At 39.1% G+C, this 19,449-nt stretch overlaps 1 protein-coding gene across 7 annotated transcripts in view; it reads left to right on the top strand.

The window, feature by feature from the left end:
* Window positions 1-19,449, top strand: part of SLC24A4 (solute carrier family 24 member 4) — a 93,109-nt gene that overhangs the window by 62,428 nt on the left and 11,232 nt on the right. For 6 of the 7 annotated variants that reach the window (XM_040558711.1, XM_040558710.1, XM_040558707.1 and 3 more), the window contains 7 exons: window positions 319-422; window positions 1,059-1,133; window positions 2,847-2,872; window positions 3,572-3,625; window positions 4,667-4,809; window positions 9,714-9,883; window positions 11,888-12,032. In XM_040558711.1, coding sequence (XP_040414645.1) covers window positions 319-422; window positions 1,059-1,133; window positions 2,847-2,872; window positions 3,572-3,625; window positions 4,667-4,809; window positions 9,714-9,883; window positions 11,888-12,032 — 717 coding nt within the window. The remainder of the gene's footprint in view (window positions 1-318; window positions 423-1,058; window positions 1,134-2,846; window positions 2,873-3,571; window positions 3,626-4,666; window positions 4,810-9,713; window positions 9,884-11,887; window positions 12,033-19,449) is intronic. The other variant, XM_040558708.1, reaches the window with a different exon arrangement.

Here is a 19,449-nt window from a genome sequence, read left to right as displayed (position 1 = left end):
TGATTGAAAATGCTTTTCACTCATTTGAATGGATTATTACACCAGTAACAGCCAACCTGTGAAATGCAGGACTTAGTGTAGAACTAACTAGCTAAGAAAGTTATTTAATTTTAATAAAAAATATATGTGTAGAGATGTTTGGCCAAAAACGGGGAGTTGTTAACTAGACTAAAAGCACAAAATATTCCATGGAGAAGTGAGAAGTTATTACGAAGCATGTTTTCTAAAAATTCCAAATGATCTGTTATTCTTGGATAGCACATGTTCTGAATAATTGCCTGTGGCCTAAAAAGAATGCATATTTTGCTCATTCTGCAGGTGTATTTATCACTCATGGAGATGTAGGAGTAGGGACCATTGTTGGTTCAGCAGTTTTCAACATCCTCTGCATTGTTGGTGTCTGTGGACTGTTTGCAGGACAGGTTAGTAAATGTATATGTTTGTGGAGTTCAATTGCTTATATTTTAGGTGTTTGCATGAACAAATATATAAAAAAGAATAAAGAAAAAAAGAACCATTAGTTTAAACAAACAAACAACAAGCTGGCATGGGGAGAAATGTCAATTTTGGAAAGAATTTACATATACTTTGCAAATAGCAAATGTTTCCACAAAGTTCAGCTGTAGTTTCATCACTCTGAACATGTAGCATACAGAGGAACCTGATTCCTTTTCATACAATACCATGTCCACAGTCAGCTGATCAGTGGCCTCTGCTAATCCTTCCTGGTACTGATTGTGATCAAAGAATCTGGGACTCAGGCATGAGATTTAGTCTATCTACTCAATAGATTGTTAGACTATGTATCTTTTTTTTTTTCTGTATTAAGTCCAATATGTCCACAACTGGAATGAAGTGGAAGTTTCTATATGATTTTTATCAATGGTGATTATTGTAGATCCATTGTTTAACAAACTCCTGTTAGCATTAAACTATTATTTGTTCCAGAATTGTTAATCGTAATTCTGCTCACACACCTAAGCGATTGCAAGGTGGAGGCCTTTGTTTTGTCTTTAGAATCACTTAATTTTGTTGTCTAAAGCTGTGATATTTTTCAGGTGGTTTGTCTCACCCAGTGGGCTGTGTTCCGGGACTCTGTGTACTACACGTTATCTGTTATCGTACTTATTGTTGTAAGTACTTTTCTTACCAATTAAAGTGTTTCATTGCTTGACTTTTTGGAGGACCAATCTGCTAAGCATGCTGGTAAACAACTTTTTCTCAGCTAGTTCTAGTGGCATCCAGAAGTGAGTGCTCAGCTCTACAATATGGTCCAAGTATGAAAACTTCATACGACCCCACAGAATACGTGCCCATCACATCTGTCAGTGTCCATTCATGTTGTACCTACAGCCTATAAATTCTGCAGACTAGTAGGCTGTTGTTATATGGTGCAGTTAGCACTCTCTTCTGACTGAGGGGACTGCTAGTGGAGATAAAAAAAAAAAAAAAAAAAAAAAGTTTTGAGCTGCACCTCTATTTTAAATAGACAAGGTGGCTATATCTTGCTTCTATATAGTAGTTTCATTTCACAGATTCTGGGTAAGTTTCTCTAAATAGAGCAATGTGAGGTATCGCTTTGTTTATCTAGAACAGTGTAGTAGATCCTGAACATACACTTTTATAGTGTCTGGTAACAAGGGAGGGAAGAAAGTCTGATTTGTAATAAGTATAGATCACTAGCAGCCCAATCAGTTACAGGAGTTACACAGCATCATAGAAGTATAGAATGGTTTGAGTTGGAAGGGACCTTAAAGATCACCCAGTTCCATCCCCTGCCATGGGCAGGGACACCTCCCACCAGAGCAGGTTGCCCGAAGCCCCATCCAGCCTGGCCTTGAACACTTCCGGGGATGGGGCATCCACAGCTTCTCTGGGCAGCCTGTGCCAGTGTCTCACCGCCCTCAGAGTAACAAATTTCCTTACATCTAATCTAGATTTACCCTCTTCCGGGTTAAAACCATTACCCCTTGTCCTATCACTATGTGTCCTTGAAAAAAGTCTGTCCTTCTTAGAAGCCCTCCAAGTATTGAAAGGTTGCAATAAGGTTTCCCTGAAGCCTTCTGTTCTCCAGGCTAAACAACCCCACTCCTTCAGCCTTTCTTTACAGGAGAGGTGTTGCAGCCCTCTGATCATCCTTCTGGCTGTCCTCTGGACACTGCAGTCTGCACTCTGACAGGTCCATGTCTTTCATGTGGCCCAGAGCTGAACACAGCACGATCATGTCAGCTGCACCACTCGACTTGGTGTCATTCACAAGCTTCCTGAAGGTGCACTCAGTCCTGCTGTCTACACCATTATTAAAGTTATTAAACAGTACAGACCCTGCAGACCACCACCCGTCACTGATCTCCACCTGGACATTGAGTCGTTGATTGCAACTCTCTGGATGCAGCCATCCAACCTTATTCACCAAATAGTCCTCCCTTCACACCCATATCCCTCCAATTTAGAGACAAGAAGTACAAAGGGTGGAGTAAAATGTGTGTAACCACTTAGCCTAAAAGCAGAAGTGGAATGTCTTCCTCTTTTGCTAAAACTAGGTTAGCTGTTAAAAGGACTCACAGCCATGTTTCTTCAAAATACATGACTTCGCTATCATTTGCAGGTGCACAGCACGTATGTCTTTCTCACACTCACACTTTTAATAAGTAGTATTTATAACAGTCACTGACAAGATCCAAGTTTGGTGCTTTGGAGCTGTGAAAGTTTTGATTAGAAAGGGTCAAAGGGGGAAACTCCAGTAGCTTCTGTGTAGAAATTACTGATATTTATTAAATAAATTTGAATGCTTTTCAAGATAGATCAGAGATGTACATTTGTTTCCTGTTTTTTTCTTCTTCTAGTTCATATATGATGAGAAAATAGAATGGTAAGTTGTGTAAACTATTCCTTACAGTCCCGTATTCACCATGAGACTGATCAGTTAATAGAGTTGCAGTGTACCTAGATTTCATTCATGCACCATGTAAGCACAGCTGGATTTGACACCTAGGAAATCCAAAGTATTTTCTTTGGTTATATTTTTTTTTAAGATGATCAGGAGAATTTAAGAAAATTTAAAAACTTGGAAGCATTAACTAAGTGAACAGGCTATACATAAGACTTGAAGGACTCACACGTACAGGGAGCATAACCGAAGTTCTTCTGCTCTTACCCTAGTTGTTAACGTTTAGGGAGGTACTAGGTGTCCTACAGAACAGTACAAGGTGGGATTCTAGTGGAAAATGATAGCTGTCTTCTAAAATAGTCTTCTCAGAGTGCCTGGCCTGTGCTTCGGCACTGAAATGACAGAATGCCTTGGCATTGCGATCCTCAGAGAGCAGCTCTGGTTTCAGTCTGTGTAGCACATTTCTGAAATACATGCGTTACATTTTTTTTGCAAGTTTATTGGAACGTGGGAGTCTTGCTGCCCCCATTCTCCTGAGACACCGTTAAATCTTAATGATGTGAATCCTGCGTACACAAACGTGACTCGTACTAGATATTTAATGCACGTTCCTACAGAAAACTTGTGAAGGATACAGCTGTTTGAGTGGCCTTTAACACTTTTTTTTTTCGTCTCTCTGAGGTGGGAAAGCCTTATACTCATCATTATGTATTCATTCTACATACTTATCATGAAGTAAGTGCTTTTCTGTTCCATGTTCCCTTTAGGTGTTGGTTGACCATCATTCTTTTGGTGTGTTTTTGTCCTTGGCCCTCCTCCTGAGGACAATGCAACTTGTCATGTTTCTGTTTATGATCCCTTTCATTTTCATGCTTTATCAGTTTTGTTCCAAGTATGTGCTCAGCCAACAGCAAATATTTTCCTGCATCCTTTTCATAGTGCACTGAGGTGAAGTAGCTTTCAGAAGTAGTTGAGAGGAAGTGTCACTATACAAAGATCGTTGAAAAAGTCCACAGCATTGTAAGCGCACAGCATGTCAGCTGTTACACATACTCTGTAACCTCTGGAGAACAAAGCCAGACAGATAGACAGCTAAGCATGCACTGATCTTCAGACTTTTTCATACAAGATTGCGTATGACATCCTTCTTGTGTACTGTCACAGCCTCTGACAGGAGAGGCAGAGATCTGACTGCTACTGCAAGGAGATCTGTGAGTCCACCTTTAACTGGAAGTTGCTGAGACTTCTCCCTTGGTGTCCTGCCCTGACAAACCACCCTTTTTGGAACCTCAGACTCCCTTCTCTCCTACCTCAGGTCTTAGCAGAGTTCACTGACAGCACTCTACGGTCCCATCCTAGTGCTAAAATTCTTTCTTTAGGTTATGGTCAATGGTCCCAGAAATGCTCAGTTGCCCGCCATGGGGAACACTGTACTGAGAGAAACAATGAGGTGACTTGAGAGCTGGTGCAGGAAGAAAGAGCCCATTGTACAGTGAATGTCTTGACTCCAAAATCCACAGCTCTAGTGTTCTGCCTTCACTGAATCTGCTCTTGTGTCTTTTCACATTCTGCTGTATCTCATGAGAGAGGCACAGCTCTTGCTTTGCTATTATCTTGCCAATGAATTGGATAGTCCTTTCTCTTAACTTCATATTAGTTGTCAGAGAACACGCATCTACGCTTTGCTGCTTGCCTGCATAAGTTGTTCTCAGACACTTAAAATTTTGACAAGGAAATGAAACAATCCAGCCTTTTCAGACCTTTTTCCACTTTCAGGTACAATGTGAGGATGCAAAATTTCTTCACCCTCAAAAGCAAGAATGTTGGAAATGGTGACACGGTCAACAATGAGCTGGAAGATGGTAATAAATGTTATGCCTCTAGTTGTGATGACCCATCCATTCCATTACTATGCAAAGGTAAGGCTGAGCAGACAGGACTTGGAAAAAATAGTTCACAGGATATCCTTTTTTTTTTCTCTTTAATGCTGATTAAAACAGTGTTACTATTCAATCTTAAGTAGGAATATTTATTCGATTAACTTGAAAATTCAGCAGTCAGATCACCAGTTGAAAAAAAAAATCAAAATTTTATTTTGTGGAGATTGGAGATTCTGAAAACAAGCTGCTTTGCACATGGGCAGTTTTGTTTCCTTTTTCTCTCCTGTTCAGTGATGAGCATACAACACTGCGAAAGAAATATTTTTTTTTGCCAGGAAGAAGGTTATTTTCACTTAAAAACACTAGTTTTGGACTGAAAGCTGAGGCTTGGGTCTTGATGGAAAGACATGCACAGATCAGTGGGCAAGAGGGATCACATGTTGAGTTCAGATCTTCAGGAGACTGGTTTTGACATGACTAAATAGTTCTGCATACATTGCCAAGCACATATGTAAAATTGAGAAATGCAGGTTCTTTGCAGTCTGTGCCTTTATCATAAAGGGGAAGAAGATGATACCTATCTTCGGGTACTGAAGGTAAGGAAAAATCCCTGGGTATTTTTTTTTTTTGATAACTTTGTTTTTTATCATTGTCTTACCCCTTCTCTCTTTCATTCCTTCTTTTCTCCGTAGAGCAAAATCATTGCTACATTAAAAGCTCAAGCCATATAATTCATTGAGCTGTTGAGCTACTCTTAATGAGTGAGGTCTCCTTGCTGTGTTCTTTGCAAACATCTCGCATTCTGGGAGACTGAGCTCAGCAGCAACGTAGACGTTTGGAAATGTCCTCATTTAATAAAATATAGTGGCAAGCAGGAATTTGTAGCAGATGCGGAAAATCCTGCTGTTTTCTGCTGTTAGTGTTTAGACGGGGTTTAGTGTTTCAAGGTAGGTAGTATCAAAAATTTATACAGTGACAGCACTCTGGTCTCAGTTATGGTGTTTAGACGATAGTTTAATATTGATTTAAAAATACTTCTCAAAGTAGCATAATTAAGTGAAAATGTCTTTGAAATATTTTGATTTCATTTTACAATGAATTTTTGTGAACATTGACTGTGATGTAGTGAAGTCCATTGCTTGGATGTGGAAATACAGTCATACACGGTTTAGAGGATACCTGCTAGGGAATTTGTTACTGATGTATTCCGGTGGGGACACAGGAAAAAGGTGATCCAGCAGTAGAATACAGACATTAATGATTTTTACTTCTGAGGTGTTTGTTGGGTTCTGATGTCTTTATGCGTGACTTAAGCTGTACACTTTTAAGATTCATTGTCTATAGCCACTCTGTGGTAAAGGTATGATAACACAGACTGCTTGCCTGTCCACCTATTTCCTTTTCAGGAAATGTGAAGATTATTTAATGCTTGTGAAGAACATGTAGAACTTTTAGGAGAAACAGCAAGAAAGCTAATGAAAGCCTGGGCTCATGAGAATGATTTTTCTACTAGTTGCTGTTCTCAGCAAATTTCTTTAATTTTCTTAAAAGATGCACTGAGACTGCAGTTCACTCAAATTCCCTTTGCCTTCTCCAGTACCCATTACACAAATACATGCTGCATTGGAGGGACCATTGTTCGCAGTGTAGATATTATCACAGGTAAAGAATGGACATGAATAAGAGGTTAAGGAGATGATGGGGTTTGGAGTGGGCTGTCGGAGAGGAAGACGGCAGTGTTAACCTAGCTGCCCTGTAGATGGGTGCATTATGTGTCAAGAAGCTGTCCTGGAAAACCATCACATGGCTCCCTGTTCTCCCTCTCTCCTGTTGGATGAAAATCTGCCATGTGATGTGTGCTGCATCAGTGACCCGCTGTTAGTTGACACCTGGCTGGCTTCACAAGCTGAGCTGCACTTCCTTCAGCAGCAGCTTTCAGAAACAGCAGCAGTGGTAGTAACTGGGAGAGAACAACTAGAGTTGTCCTCTGCCTTATCTCCAACCAGTGGTTAGCAAGTTTCAGGATCCACTGAAAAACCTCCCTTGGATTCACCAAGGTGTAGGTCTAACCATAATGATTTTTCACAGGGATGAAGTCTGATTACTTCCCCGCAGAAAACAGCTTCTTTGGGGGAGGAACATCTGTCCTACCAAGGATGTTTTTTCTGTTGCTCGATGTGCACATAAAAGGGGAGTTCGCAGTATATGCTATACAGCTCTCTCCTATGCTTGTAAGTTTTATTACTTTCCATAGCTTCCAATAGTATGTTATAAAAGCTCCCATTACTGGAGTTTTGCAGAGAAAAGGGAGAGCTTCTCACCTGTCAATTTCAAGGGCGAGTTCTACACACATGGGTGAAAGCAAAGTTTTAGTACTTTTTGAATAATGCTTCATTATAAAATGCAAGCATGTGGCTTACTGCCCTTGGGTTTTACTATACTGACCCAAATTTCCACCAGGTGGCATGGTTCGATGTCTGCCTAAAAAGAGAAACTCGGAAAAATGTGAGTTTCTGGACAGTGTGATGTGGATACCTGAGGGCCAGATCAGGACTCAGCTGAAGTCAGCAAGAAGCTTTCTGTTGACTTTGACAGGGCTGTTGGTGATGACCCTTTGTGGTGAGGTGGAAGTTTAGATACTCTGTTAAAAGGAAGAGCTGTTCTTAGAAGATATTTGTCTGAGGAATATCACAAAGGAGAAGCGAAAAGGCTTTTCACTGTCACACATTTGTAAAGACGTGGGATTTTTGCAATTTTTAGATGGAGCCCATTTGTTTTGTATGGGGCCAAGATATGTATATTTATGGGCATATGGAGTGAGGCTGAAGAGCTGTTAAGGCAATATATGAGCAATTTGCTGCAGAAACTCAAAACAGCTGCAGTTAGTCATATATATATATATATATACAGTGATATATTTTACATCATTGCTGAGCTTTTATCAAAGCTGAGTATGTTTTGTTACTGTCTCCTTATTGCTTTAAGAAGCAGTTCCAGAGTAACTGCAATGCTTTCATACTTTTTTCACAATGCTTTAAGATAAAGAAACACTGTGCAGACTTGACTGAAGAAACTCACTTGAGAGCAATTAATCTGATGATACTGTTTAAAAGATGTCTGACCTTTTCTCCTTACCAGGATTGCTGTCAGACATTGCTTTTTCTTTGTCTAACTACATACAGCAAATGTTAAGCTACCGTGGTTGGGTCATCTTCTGTCAGGCCTGGTTTCCAGGTAGCTTGCCTGGCTATATATAGTCCTTCACAGGAAAAGCTGCTACGCACTAGCTGTAAAGTCATTGAAATGGCTGGGCTTCTCATTTGTATGATCAGTTGCAGTACTCAGCAAGGTTAATTTGTTTTAAATGTCAGAAGGGGGTGGATAATTGCTCCTTTATGTTTGCATTACCAAATGCAAAATGACTACTAGTTCTGTTCCCCGTTAGAGATTTAGCTGCAAGGCGAGACTACAGAGTGGATTCTTGGAGAAGGACTCATTTCCTTGTGGAACCAAAGATCTCTTTATGATTCCTCAGGTGACACCAGCGTACTCATTGAAAACTCCTTTTAGTGAAACAAAGCAAGACACTCAAATGCAAGAGGGTAAAAGATGTAGCCATTTACATCTTCATTTAGGTGATTTAGAGGCTTGCTGGGTTTTTCTTGTTGAATAATGATGGAAGGATACTTTAACTTCAAATATGTCAGAAGATGCTTTGAGACAGCAAAACCTTTACTGCATGATGTGATTTACTTGCCTGCATGGATCCAGTCTTCTTCCTGAAAAACAAAAATATTTCATCACTGTAACAATGTGAACAATAACTATGTAGATTTGTGTGTTTAGAATAGGTCCATTTTAATTCCTTTGTTTGAGTTGAATGTTTCCTTAGATTTTCTTTGCTTCCTGGCTGGAATAATGCACTAATAATTATCTTTCACTTCTACCTCCTAAATTCTCTTCCTCTTCTTAATGTAAGTAACAATATAAAAGGGGAGTGGGAGGGTGAAGCTAAGCTAAGCAAAGCAGTAAAAAAAAATCAGCAAAGAATTGTTTTTCTTAACATATTATTACATATAATAATTTATATTTATTGCAGTCATATACATATCTTCTGCCCTGCTTTCTAACACCACATGGGTATGTCTCCTGTCTGCTGAGCCTTGCTCTACGTGCTACGTGTAGTCTGTAGCATTTGTGAGGATATTGGTTTGTTGTTAAGCTTTCAAAGTCCTTGCCAGTACTTGTGTTGATTCCCAATTTAATTTTGTCTCTCTGTTTGTGTTCTTACATCATAGAACAAAGCTCTTAACCTTGGTACAATTCTTTATATTAACAAAGTTGTACTTAAGACATGATTTTTTTTTCTGGACAATTGCTGTTTATCATCATTTTAAGTCTTGTCACGTTAAAAATACTGATAATATTCTGTGAATTCCTTTCCAAAAGGAGTGAGCACAACATTATGGACTTCTGGATGTGCATCAGTAGCTATTAAGCACCCTAATCCAGTAGGATAGCTTTATAGGTTTCGGGAGTGCAGTCTATGCTTTCACAGTGCATGTGCTTCTGGAGAAGGCTTACAAAGCTGTAGTGGGACTTAAGCACAGAAAACTGGTACCACAACAGGAGTAGCTGGGTAAAAGCTCTTCCCACCAATCTGAGAGTGGGTTGGTGGCTGCCTTAGTGAAGTGAAATCCCCTTTCAGCATGTAGTCTAAATGAGGTGCACTGCTGATGAACAGGCGTTTCTGTTGAGGTGCACCACTGATGAAGCAGGTATTTCTGCAGCACCAGGCTGCAGAAATATTGCAGGAAGGTCACTGGATTTACATTCAGGTATTCAGATTAATGTTACCCCTTGCCTGGGCCTGAAAACAATGGATCTGGGCGACAGGAAGCATGGGTCTTACCACAACTAACTCTGTCCATTGTGATCATTAGTGAAGGGGATGCAGCAGTATGGCAAAAACAGTGTTGTGATGGTGGATGAGATCATCTGCTCCAGTCCCCCCAAATACCGGTTCCCTGAAGCTGGGTTACGGATTATGATTACAAATAAGTTTGGACCACGCACCAGAATGCGGATGGCAAGCCGACTCATCATTAATGAGGTAGGTTCATTATGGAAACAATAAATGACTATGAAGCAGAGAGAGTCATGCTCATTCTGGAATTCAGATTCTGCACTGTTTCTAGAGATGGGCTAGTAGCCATGTCACAGCAGATATGAAGATGGGTTCTCAACTGGACGTACTGCTTGTCTTAATGGGAGGGTAGTCACAGAGGGACTCGCTTCTCTCCCTGCCAGAAGATATTTGTTTCAATGTGTGCACACTCAGATTTTATCTGCAGCAGAAGAGTTGGTTTTGACCATTACAAAAGTGGTCAAGCTAAGAAAAGGTAATGGACAGGCTAACCAACAAGTGGTAAGAAGTGCTCTCATATGAGCACTACGTCACATCACATCAGGATGTGATCACATCAGATATTTGCCTGCCTTTGTAGTCTTCATAGTTGTCAGCTCAAAATGAAAATGGACCAAAATCTTTTCATGAGGGGAATTTGCTCTGAAAGGTTTCAGTTAACTCTTAATTAATATACTGTCACCACCATATATTGCTAGTTTCATACCTTGCAGCTGAACTGATAGGATTGGCCAAGTGACACTGTTCTCAGCTTGCATGAAGTACTTTGGATGAAATTTTCAGCCTTCCAACCCTGGCTTCTTTAAAGGCAGGATTTTATCCTTTGCTGCCTACAACATCAAATATGGGAGGTTTTTACTCTGGCAAATAAATTAATTTCAGTAATTTAGGAAATACAAGATTTAGCAAGTTCCTAGAATCTGAACGTCATAACACAGTTCATGTTTCTCCCCAGCATTATGAATACCCCACTGAAGGAATGCAGTACTCTAGTATATTTGTAATAAAAGCTTAATTTAAGAGTAAAACAGTGAAATATTTTTAGGTAGTCAGCTTGTTGGTGTACGGTCAACAGCAGGGGAAGGTCAGATAGGGCACACAATAGCAGTTGTCTCTGTTAAAAAAGTTCTCTTTTTAAAGCAATTCATTGGTCAGAAAAAAAAATATATTTCTTAATGGCTGTGTGCCCAGAGAGCTGATACTTGCTTGCTGTTCAATATCTGCAAAAGGTGTTCTCTATACCAGGGCATTTTGGATCTATATTCTTATGTATTCTCACTACCAAGGTTTTACAAAGTATTCAGATACAAGTTTTCTCTATTTTTAATTACTGCGTGTTAATACTGGTTTCAGATTTCTTTTTTTTTTTTTGGATGTTGTGTGGTTGCTTTATTTTTCAAGACAATTGAGAGGACTTCTATGAAGTTGCAAAAATTTGTCATTAAAATAACAGCACTTATCAATCCTGCATTATCTCACCTAACAAACTAAATTATTTTTGTTTTCTGCAAAAGTATGAACTTATTGTTACATCTCACATTCTCCAGTGTAGTAACTGATATATATAACGACATTTAAAACCTATCACTGTAATTGTACTACATACTATGAATGTAACAGTCTTAAACATGTCTGTATGGGCAATATACAAGCTTTGTGAGAGCTTATATACTTGGACAAGGACAACAACAATTAATCTTTCTTTCTGAAATAGTACCCTAGGAGCTTTACATTTACCTCAAGGAATGGGGATGGGAAGGAGGCAGAAGAGTTTGACCTGAGTAGGAGAGATCTCAGACAATAAGTCATTTGTAAGCCATCTTTAGTAGTGTAGAAACGTCTTGTTACCACTAGATTATGGTGCTGTCACTGTTATGAGTGGGAATTGCTGAGTGAGAATAACTGAGTGCTTCAGAATAACCATGCTCATTAAAACATGGTGTGTAAGAACAGATACCGCAGCTTTCTCAATCATGGTTTGAAATGCTCATGCCACTAATTTTGAGTTGCATGGTTAACACTGACATAAAGACAGAAAGGCCACAGACAGTTTTGTTTGTGGCTGAAAGAGGAAGGCAACACAAGAGAAGCATCACAGCTCACATGACTGGGGCTGGACAGAAAGCAAAACCCAGGGTTAAGGAAGTCAGGAATAAAACTTACGGTAGTTTCGTCTTTTACACTGTGCAGCGTCAGCGGTTAATCCAATCTGCTAATGGCTCAGGCAAACCGCTTCAGAATGGGAGACATGAAAATATTGAAAATGGGAACATCCCTGTGGTGAACCAAGAGGAGGAAAGTGAACAGGACAATTTATCTCCATTTTCATTGCCAGGTAAGTTTTATTTTCCTGATGCTTAAAGCAAGGAAACAGAAGAGAATTAAAATGCCAAACACTGGGTTATAGGAGTAGACAATATATGAAGATAGGAGAGGAGGAAAGGGTTTGATTTGGCTGTCTGGAGACTGGATTTGATGACAGTAAAACAGGACTGGAAGCTACGTGATTAAAAGGAGATCTCAGGAAAGTGTTTTCCAACGATCATGCACCATAGTGGTAGAAGAGCTGGTTTGCCAGAAGTAAAGAGAAAGCAAGTAAGGCAGGTGTGTATTCAAAAACTTGTCACACCGACCTGACAGGCACTGTTAGTAATTTTGAAGTGAACAGTTAATACTGGTCTACTGGAGATTACTAGGACAGAAGCAACTAGGTATATAAATATATAATAACCTGATAATATAACTTGAATGTAGGGGAGGTTTGGACAAAGAGGAAGAAAGTTTTAAGGGGAGAAATAGTGTTTAGTGTTTTTTAAGGTAATTAAAATTCTTAGAGCAGCATTATCTAATAATACCTTTTGAAATTTTTTGGAAACTCTCTGGTGTGAAGGGCTATATAAAACCAGTCTCACTATGTTGGAGCCCACATAGTACATTACAAGTTGACTCTCCCTCAGGTGTTTTGGAGATTAGACAGCAGAGATTAGATAACCTATCACAGGCATGTACTCACTAGTATTCCCTCACACACTTACTGTTTAACCCCGGTATTACTTGGCATAAATTAATATCACGTGCAGAGAAGAAGGAAGAATTTTCCATGTCTTACATGACTTTAATTTCTTCAAGGTTCTATTTGCTTGACTTACCGTCATTTTGGAAGAGATGTTTGTGACAGAGCAAACATTGAAGCATGCTGTGTAAAGATTGGATAAAACCATGTTTTAATGTGTTACTGGACTATGTGCTGTTACAGGAGCTTCTTACAGACAGCAGTTGCAGGCTTTCATTGGGGGTGAAGAGTGGAAACAAACTGATTCACAAGAAAGGCCCATTAGATGCGTTCCTGATAATCAATGACAGTGTGAAAAAACTATTCATATTCTGTGGTGGAATAAATGGATTCAAATCAGCAAGATACTCGTGCACACACAAGCATGTTAGTAATAGTAATAATAACAGTAACAGTAATGAACAAATTCCAAAGAAGAAAAAAAGGCGTCCTCAAAACATCTTAAAAATGCAAGTTTCATTGCAAGTGTTGGCAAAGATTTTTTAACTGAGTTGTTTTTAGCAAGTTTTTGGAATCAAGTTTTAATTAGGGCAGTGCAATCATGCATTTATTTTTATATTCCTGGACAATGCAGAATTCTAACATGTGGCAAACATTACCTGAAGACCAAATTGTCATATTTGGATTTGTTCAAGACTCAGACATCTTCTCTATGAATAAAAAATAGACTTCAGAGTGGAGCTTCCTAAGTGTTTGATATTCTTAATAGATCAAATGTTTAATAGACCAAATGCTTTGATCTAAGGAGTTATGAGTTATGTCATTGACCTTTTTTTAATGCAGTTTTTCTGCATTTCTGAGAAAGTCTTTCAAGATAATTGAGGTGTAACAGGCCAAAGTGGAACCATTGCTGATACAGTTACACTGGAATGGAACAAAAATTCAGCATGAACTCAAAGAGTTTGTGTAAAAGTGGTAAAGTGATTATTTAAAATACTCATCATTATTTTCAGTTGTTGTTACTCCACTGTTGTCTGGAGATGAGTTTCTATTGGTTGGATCATCATTCCTCAACTGTTATCCTGTACTTCAGTGCCTGGTAAAATTATGGAGAAGATAGTACTGGCAGTTATTGGAAAACACTTGAAAGATAATGCAGTCATTGGTCACAGCCAACACAGGTTCTTAGGAGAAAAGTCCTGCTCAACTAGCTTAATTTCTTTTATGACAAAGTTACCCATCTAGTTGACCAAGGGAAGCCAGTAGATGTGATCTTTTTGGATTTTGACAAAACTTTCGATACTGTCTCTCACAGTATCCTTCTGGACAAAATGTCCAGCATACAGCTAGACAAGTACATAATATAATAGCTGAACAATTAGCTGATGGATTGGGCTCAAAGGACTATAGTAAATGGAATTACATCAGACTGGCAATCAGTCACTAGCGGGGTTTCCCAAGGCTCCATTTTAGGGCCAGTTCCCTTCAATGTTTTTATAAATGAATTGGACGCAGGAGTCAAATACAATACTAAATAAGTTTGTGGATGATACTAAATTGGGAGGAGCTTTTGACTCCCTTTAGGGTAGAGAAGCCTTGCAGAAAGATGTTGACAAATTAGAGGGCTGGGCAATCACCAACCATGTGAAATTTAACAAGAGCAAGTGCCGGATTCTGCACCTGGGATGAGCCAACCCTGGGTGTATGTACAAACTGGGGGAGGAGAGGCTGGAGAACAGCCCTGTGGAAAAAGATCTGGGAGTTTTGGACAACAGCAAAATAAATATGAGTCAATACTGTGCTCTGGCAGCCAAAAGGGCCAGAAGTACCATGGGGTGCATCAAGCCTGGCATTGCTAGCCAGTCAAGGGAAGGGATTGTCCTGCTCTGCTCTGGGTGCAGCCTCACCTCAAGCACTGTGTGCAGTTTTGGGCACTACAGTATAAGAAGGACATAAAACTATGAAAGAGTGTCCAAAGGAGGGCAACTGAGATGGTGAAAGGTCTGAAGGGCAAGACGTATGAGGAGCAGCTGAGGTCCCTTGGTTTGTTCAGCCCAGAGCAGAGCAGGCCAAGGGGAGGCCTCATGGCGGCCTGCAGCTCCCTCACGAGGGGAGCGGAGGGGCAGGCGCTGAGCTCTGCTCTCTGGGGACAGCGACAGGACCCGAGGGAACGGCATGGAGCTGGGACAGGGGGGGGTCAGGCTGGGTGTTAGGAAAAGGTTCTGCACTGAGGGGGTGGTTGGGCACTGGGACAGGCTCCCCAGGAACAGGCCTGCTGGAGTTCAAGAAGCGTTCAATGCTCTGAGGAATGTAGTTTGACTTTTAGGTATTTCTGTGTGGAGCCAGGAGTTGGACTTGATGATCCTTGTGGGTCTCTTCCAACTCGGGATAGTCTATGATTCTATGATTGTATTCTGACCGAGAATTCTTCTAATTTTCCTTTCAAAAGTACATTTTTAATAACCTCGAGGAAAATGTAAAGAAACAGCATTATTCTTTGTTGCTTAAGTACTGTGGCACAACCAGTAGCCTAAAAAAATCCTGACATTTGAAACTGGCTTTAGAGAAAAGTTTCCCAGAATCCCCTCTATTTTTCTTTTGATATATTTTCAGGCCTGGAATAAGGCACATACATTTTCTAAAGATCAGAACTTCATGTATTCTTTCAATACATAAATAGCTCTATGAAGAATAAGCCCTGAAAGGACTTTCCAAGTCAACTGCTTGCAGTGTGATAAGTAGAAAATTCACTTTTTTTTTTTTTTTTTTAAGAACTGCAACAGAAATGGCTATGAATTGGCCCAACCCTTTTTTTATTCTGCAGTTCTTTAGTCACCTTTTTTAGCCTAGTTTGGATTTTGACTTTCTTTCTTCAAATTGTATGTTCTATATATTTTTGAAAGAACATTTTTTTTTCTGAAACAGAAATAAACATAGATGAAGTTTAAAGCATTGCATCATCTTGAAGTAATGCCCTGTTATCATTTGCTATCTGAAAGATTTGCTTATTCTTTTCCTTTATACCCTGTGATGGTGCTTAGTAATAAAAGTAGGACTTCAGTACAAAGAAATAGAGAAAAAGAACATTACATGAAAACAGTCCTAACTAGTCTCTTGCTTAGATTCCATATGTCAAACATAGAGATATTCACCCCCAGGGTGTGGCTCAGGCCTGTCTTGGAACAGGAGGCAATACATAGTTTTTATGGAAACTACATATGTTATCATGCAAACCAGCCTTTGCCTTTGGTTTCTATGTGGGAAGAAATGTTCTCTTTAAAAGAGGAATTCCTTTTTTGACCTAACTGTAAGGCCATGAGTAATTATCTTCCAAGACAAAGGTTCATTTGATGCTCTACTGTTCTATTACTCTACAGTTGTTTGGAAACAGGTCTTAAACTCCAGGGGAAAAAAATGAAAAAAGGATAAGAATAAAACAGGATGAAACTGAACAAACATATGTTGACAACAAAATGATGTATAAAAGCCCTTGCATAGCTCAGTAGTGTTTTAGAGCCCAGACTCAGAAAAACATTTCTGTGCAGCTCTTAATGGATGCTTAAATCCCATTCATTGTCACATGTTCAAGATCCTTTAAAATACTCGGTGTTCTCAGCTCCTGATGGTTTCACAGAAATGAAGAATTCCTTCTCTTACAGGATTGGACCATGGATGCTTTATGTAAGTCATGATGGTGTTAGCTAAAATAGGAATATTAATTCCTGGAGCTAAAATAAGACAGAAATAAAGGAGATTAGCAATCCTGCCCATTTTGATATGGATCCAAAATACAGAGACAACATGTAGGAGAGAAGCAAAAATTAATAGCATCTACTAAAAACATAGAAAATGTTCATACTCAGCTCAAACCAAATGTTCATCTACCCCAATATTCCAAATCCAACCATGACTTTATGAAGAAGTCTTGGGAAGAATGGGACAAGACAAGTTTATGTGATATTACCCTGAAACCAATTCTGCCCTTCAGCTATTTTCAGCTCAAGGAATTTCCTGGACTGGGTGTGATTTTTGAGCATTAAAAAATCCTTAGTGTATTTCTTCTTCATTAATTTGCCTAGTTCTCTTTGCAAACATTAACACCCACAACATCCTTTGGCAAGGACTTTACTGCCTCCTTTTACTAGCTTTGAACCTGGCTCCTACTAGCTTCATTTGATGTCTTCTTTTATTGGGAAATACAGTGAACAAAATAAATCCCATGTAACTCACTGACACTTGGGATGCTGTGGACCTGTATGATATCCCCCATGAAATTGTGTGTCTTTGAGGCTGAGCTAGAGACAGAAAACAGTTCCACGTGGAAATCTCTCTAGTTTATCTCTCTGCAAACACTGACGCAGAGTATTCTCTGCAACAGCCCTGTCTTCTCTCAGTGCTCCTTTATACCAGCGGCTCCAGCATGCTTCCTGCTCCTAATGTATTTGAAGTAAGATTTACCAAAATTTTCATTCTTCTTTGTAGTTGTTTCTCAAACTGTTTCTCTCCTGTTTTATGTGCTTTTGCCTAAATTCAGAAACATGACTGAGTTAGAAAGGAGCTAGTTCCCATAGCTTCTTGCATAAGAGAGAAGTTCTTCCAAGAAGATATTTGAGAGCAGGACTTAACTGCTGTATTCTGAAATATTTTTTTTTTTTTGCAAGAGCTTCCCCTTATCCACTGGCTGTGTAGTGGTACATCTACCACGGAATTTTATTTCACAAGTGTGTTTCTGGGGCAGATCTCAGTTTTTTGCATGTACTGCAGTTTGATTTGCATCGTATTCTTGGAGCTCATGAACCAGACTCCTTTTGTGGAAAACTAAACTGGAAAGTGTGTTCCAGGGGAGCAACTAATGTGCTCTACGTAGGAGGAGGATATGCAGGAGAAATTGGCAGAAAAAGAGGCGCGGATTTAATTTAGTAACTCTATTATGTTTGCTCATCGCTTCACTCTGAAAGAGTGAAGAAGAACTTGAGAAAATCTATAAATTTCAGTTCTCCCTTAAGAAATATTGATAAAGTAGAAAGCAAGGTTAAAACATAAAAATAAACCATGCCAAAATCTGACCAAGTCAAACATGGTATAGTGAGCACGCTGCTTGATTACTTTTAATTGTTGTTGAGTATTGTCCTGTGTAAAGCTATAGGAACTCTGAGAGTAAAGCTTGTTTCTGCGGATGGTGCAAATTCTTTTTTTACAGGACCAGTTCCCAGTGTACCAAAAATGTGTTTTTAAGAGAAAATTATTGGCATAAATCTGGGTATGCAAAGTGTGGTAAAGGCACAGGCTCAGAATAGAAATCTGGGTTGGTTTGGACAGATCTCATGGTCTGGAATTTGGAACTTGTATTCTGGAAAATGAAACTTCCGAGAAGAGTGTTAGTATTTTGGAAAACAGTCTGTTTTGGAGGAGAAGTAAAACCTCGGTATTTTTCACAGGAAAAAAAAAAGTTTCCAAAGCTCTGTTGCAGGAGAATTGAAATAAGAATGTTTTAACATGTCAGCTGTCCGCTTGGAGGGCTGACAAAGGTTGGGCTTTCTTGGACACCTTTCTGTCCACTGTGTAGGCTGGCTCCAGCATGTTAATACAGAGAGTCTCACTTCCATGCCTCCTAGGGAAACTTTCAGAGCTGAAATCAGTAAGGATTTTCCAAGAAGGTGGAGGGGCAGCTTCTGTGTCAATTTTCCTGACAGCGAATTAAAAAACATTTTCTTAGAAATTTTTGATTTCTCAACAAAGGCATTTTCCAGTTGAAAATAATTCTGATGGAAAATTCACAGTGGCTCCAGTTTATTATATCTCTTTTGGTTGCTCCTATGTTAAGTCCCATACTTGGACAAAAAATTATATTCCTCTGTTGTGTTTTGGATACAGCACATGCTCAGGAATGAATTAAGCTTTCAGGTTGGCTAATTTACATATACTAATTTTTTCTAGTCACTCTCAATGCTTATGAGCCACAGCAGTTTCTAGCAGAAATGTGCTCACTTTCTGATTTATTACAAAGCTCCCAATGTGGAGGTGTGTATGTTGCTGCTACACATTTTCAGGTCAAGATTTGAATTAATATTGCTAATGATATGTGGATGTAAATTTAATCTTTGTAAATATAAATCCTAATTAAGACCCAGGGGATGGGTGATTTAAAAATCACTTTTCATTGGGAAAAAACCATGTGTGTTCATTTTTTGCTAATGGAAAATAGTAGATAAATGTAAAACGATAAACATTAAAAAAAAAAAAAGTAATTTAAAAATTATGAAGTAGAGCACTGAAAAATTCTACAACAATAGACATCCTAGGCCAGCCTGGAAATGCCTTGCTTTTATTGTAAGTTTACTGTTGTCAAAAACAAAACAAACAAACAAACAAAAAAAGCAAACAAACAAACAAGCAAAATCAACAACAACAACAAAAAACAAACCCAAACTTCAGAAAAATAGAAATCAGCAGCAAACTCCAGGAAACCTTCCTCATTTTGCAGATAGATTAAATTAGAGAAAACTTTTCCTGTTTTCAGATTACCTTAAATTAGGAATGTATAGCATTTCATAACAGTACAGTTAGGAAAATCCCATATGCCAATTAGACTCATGCTTTTCAGGGAAGTTATAACATTTTTGAGATCATTCATCTACTAAATTGCGTACAGAAGATTTCCCTTTTACACTGGAAGGTGTAGACACGTTCTGAAGTAGCTAAAAGGTGGAGTAGAGGTCTGTGCTTGATTGCTGTCCTT

This window comes from Cygnus olor, chromosome 5 (genome assembly GCF_009769625.2).
Source record: "Cygnus olor isolate bCygOlo1 chromosome 5, bCygOlo1.pri.v2, whole genome shotgun sequence".
Lineage (NCBI taxonomy): Eukaryota > Metazoa > Chordata > Aves > Anseriformes > Anatidae > Cygnus > Cygnus olor.
Note: the sequence above shows the minus strand (reverse complement) of the source record. Positions and strands in the feature narration are given on the sequence as shown.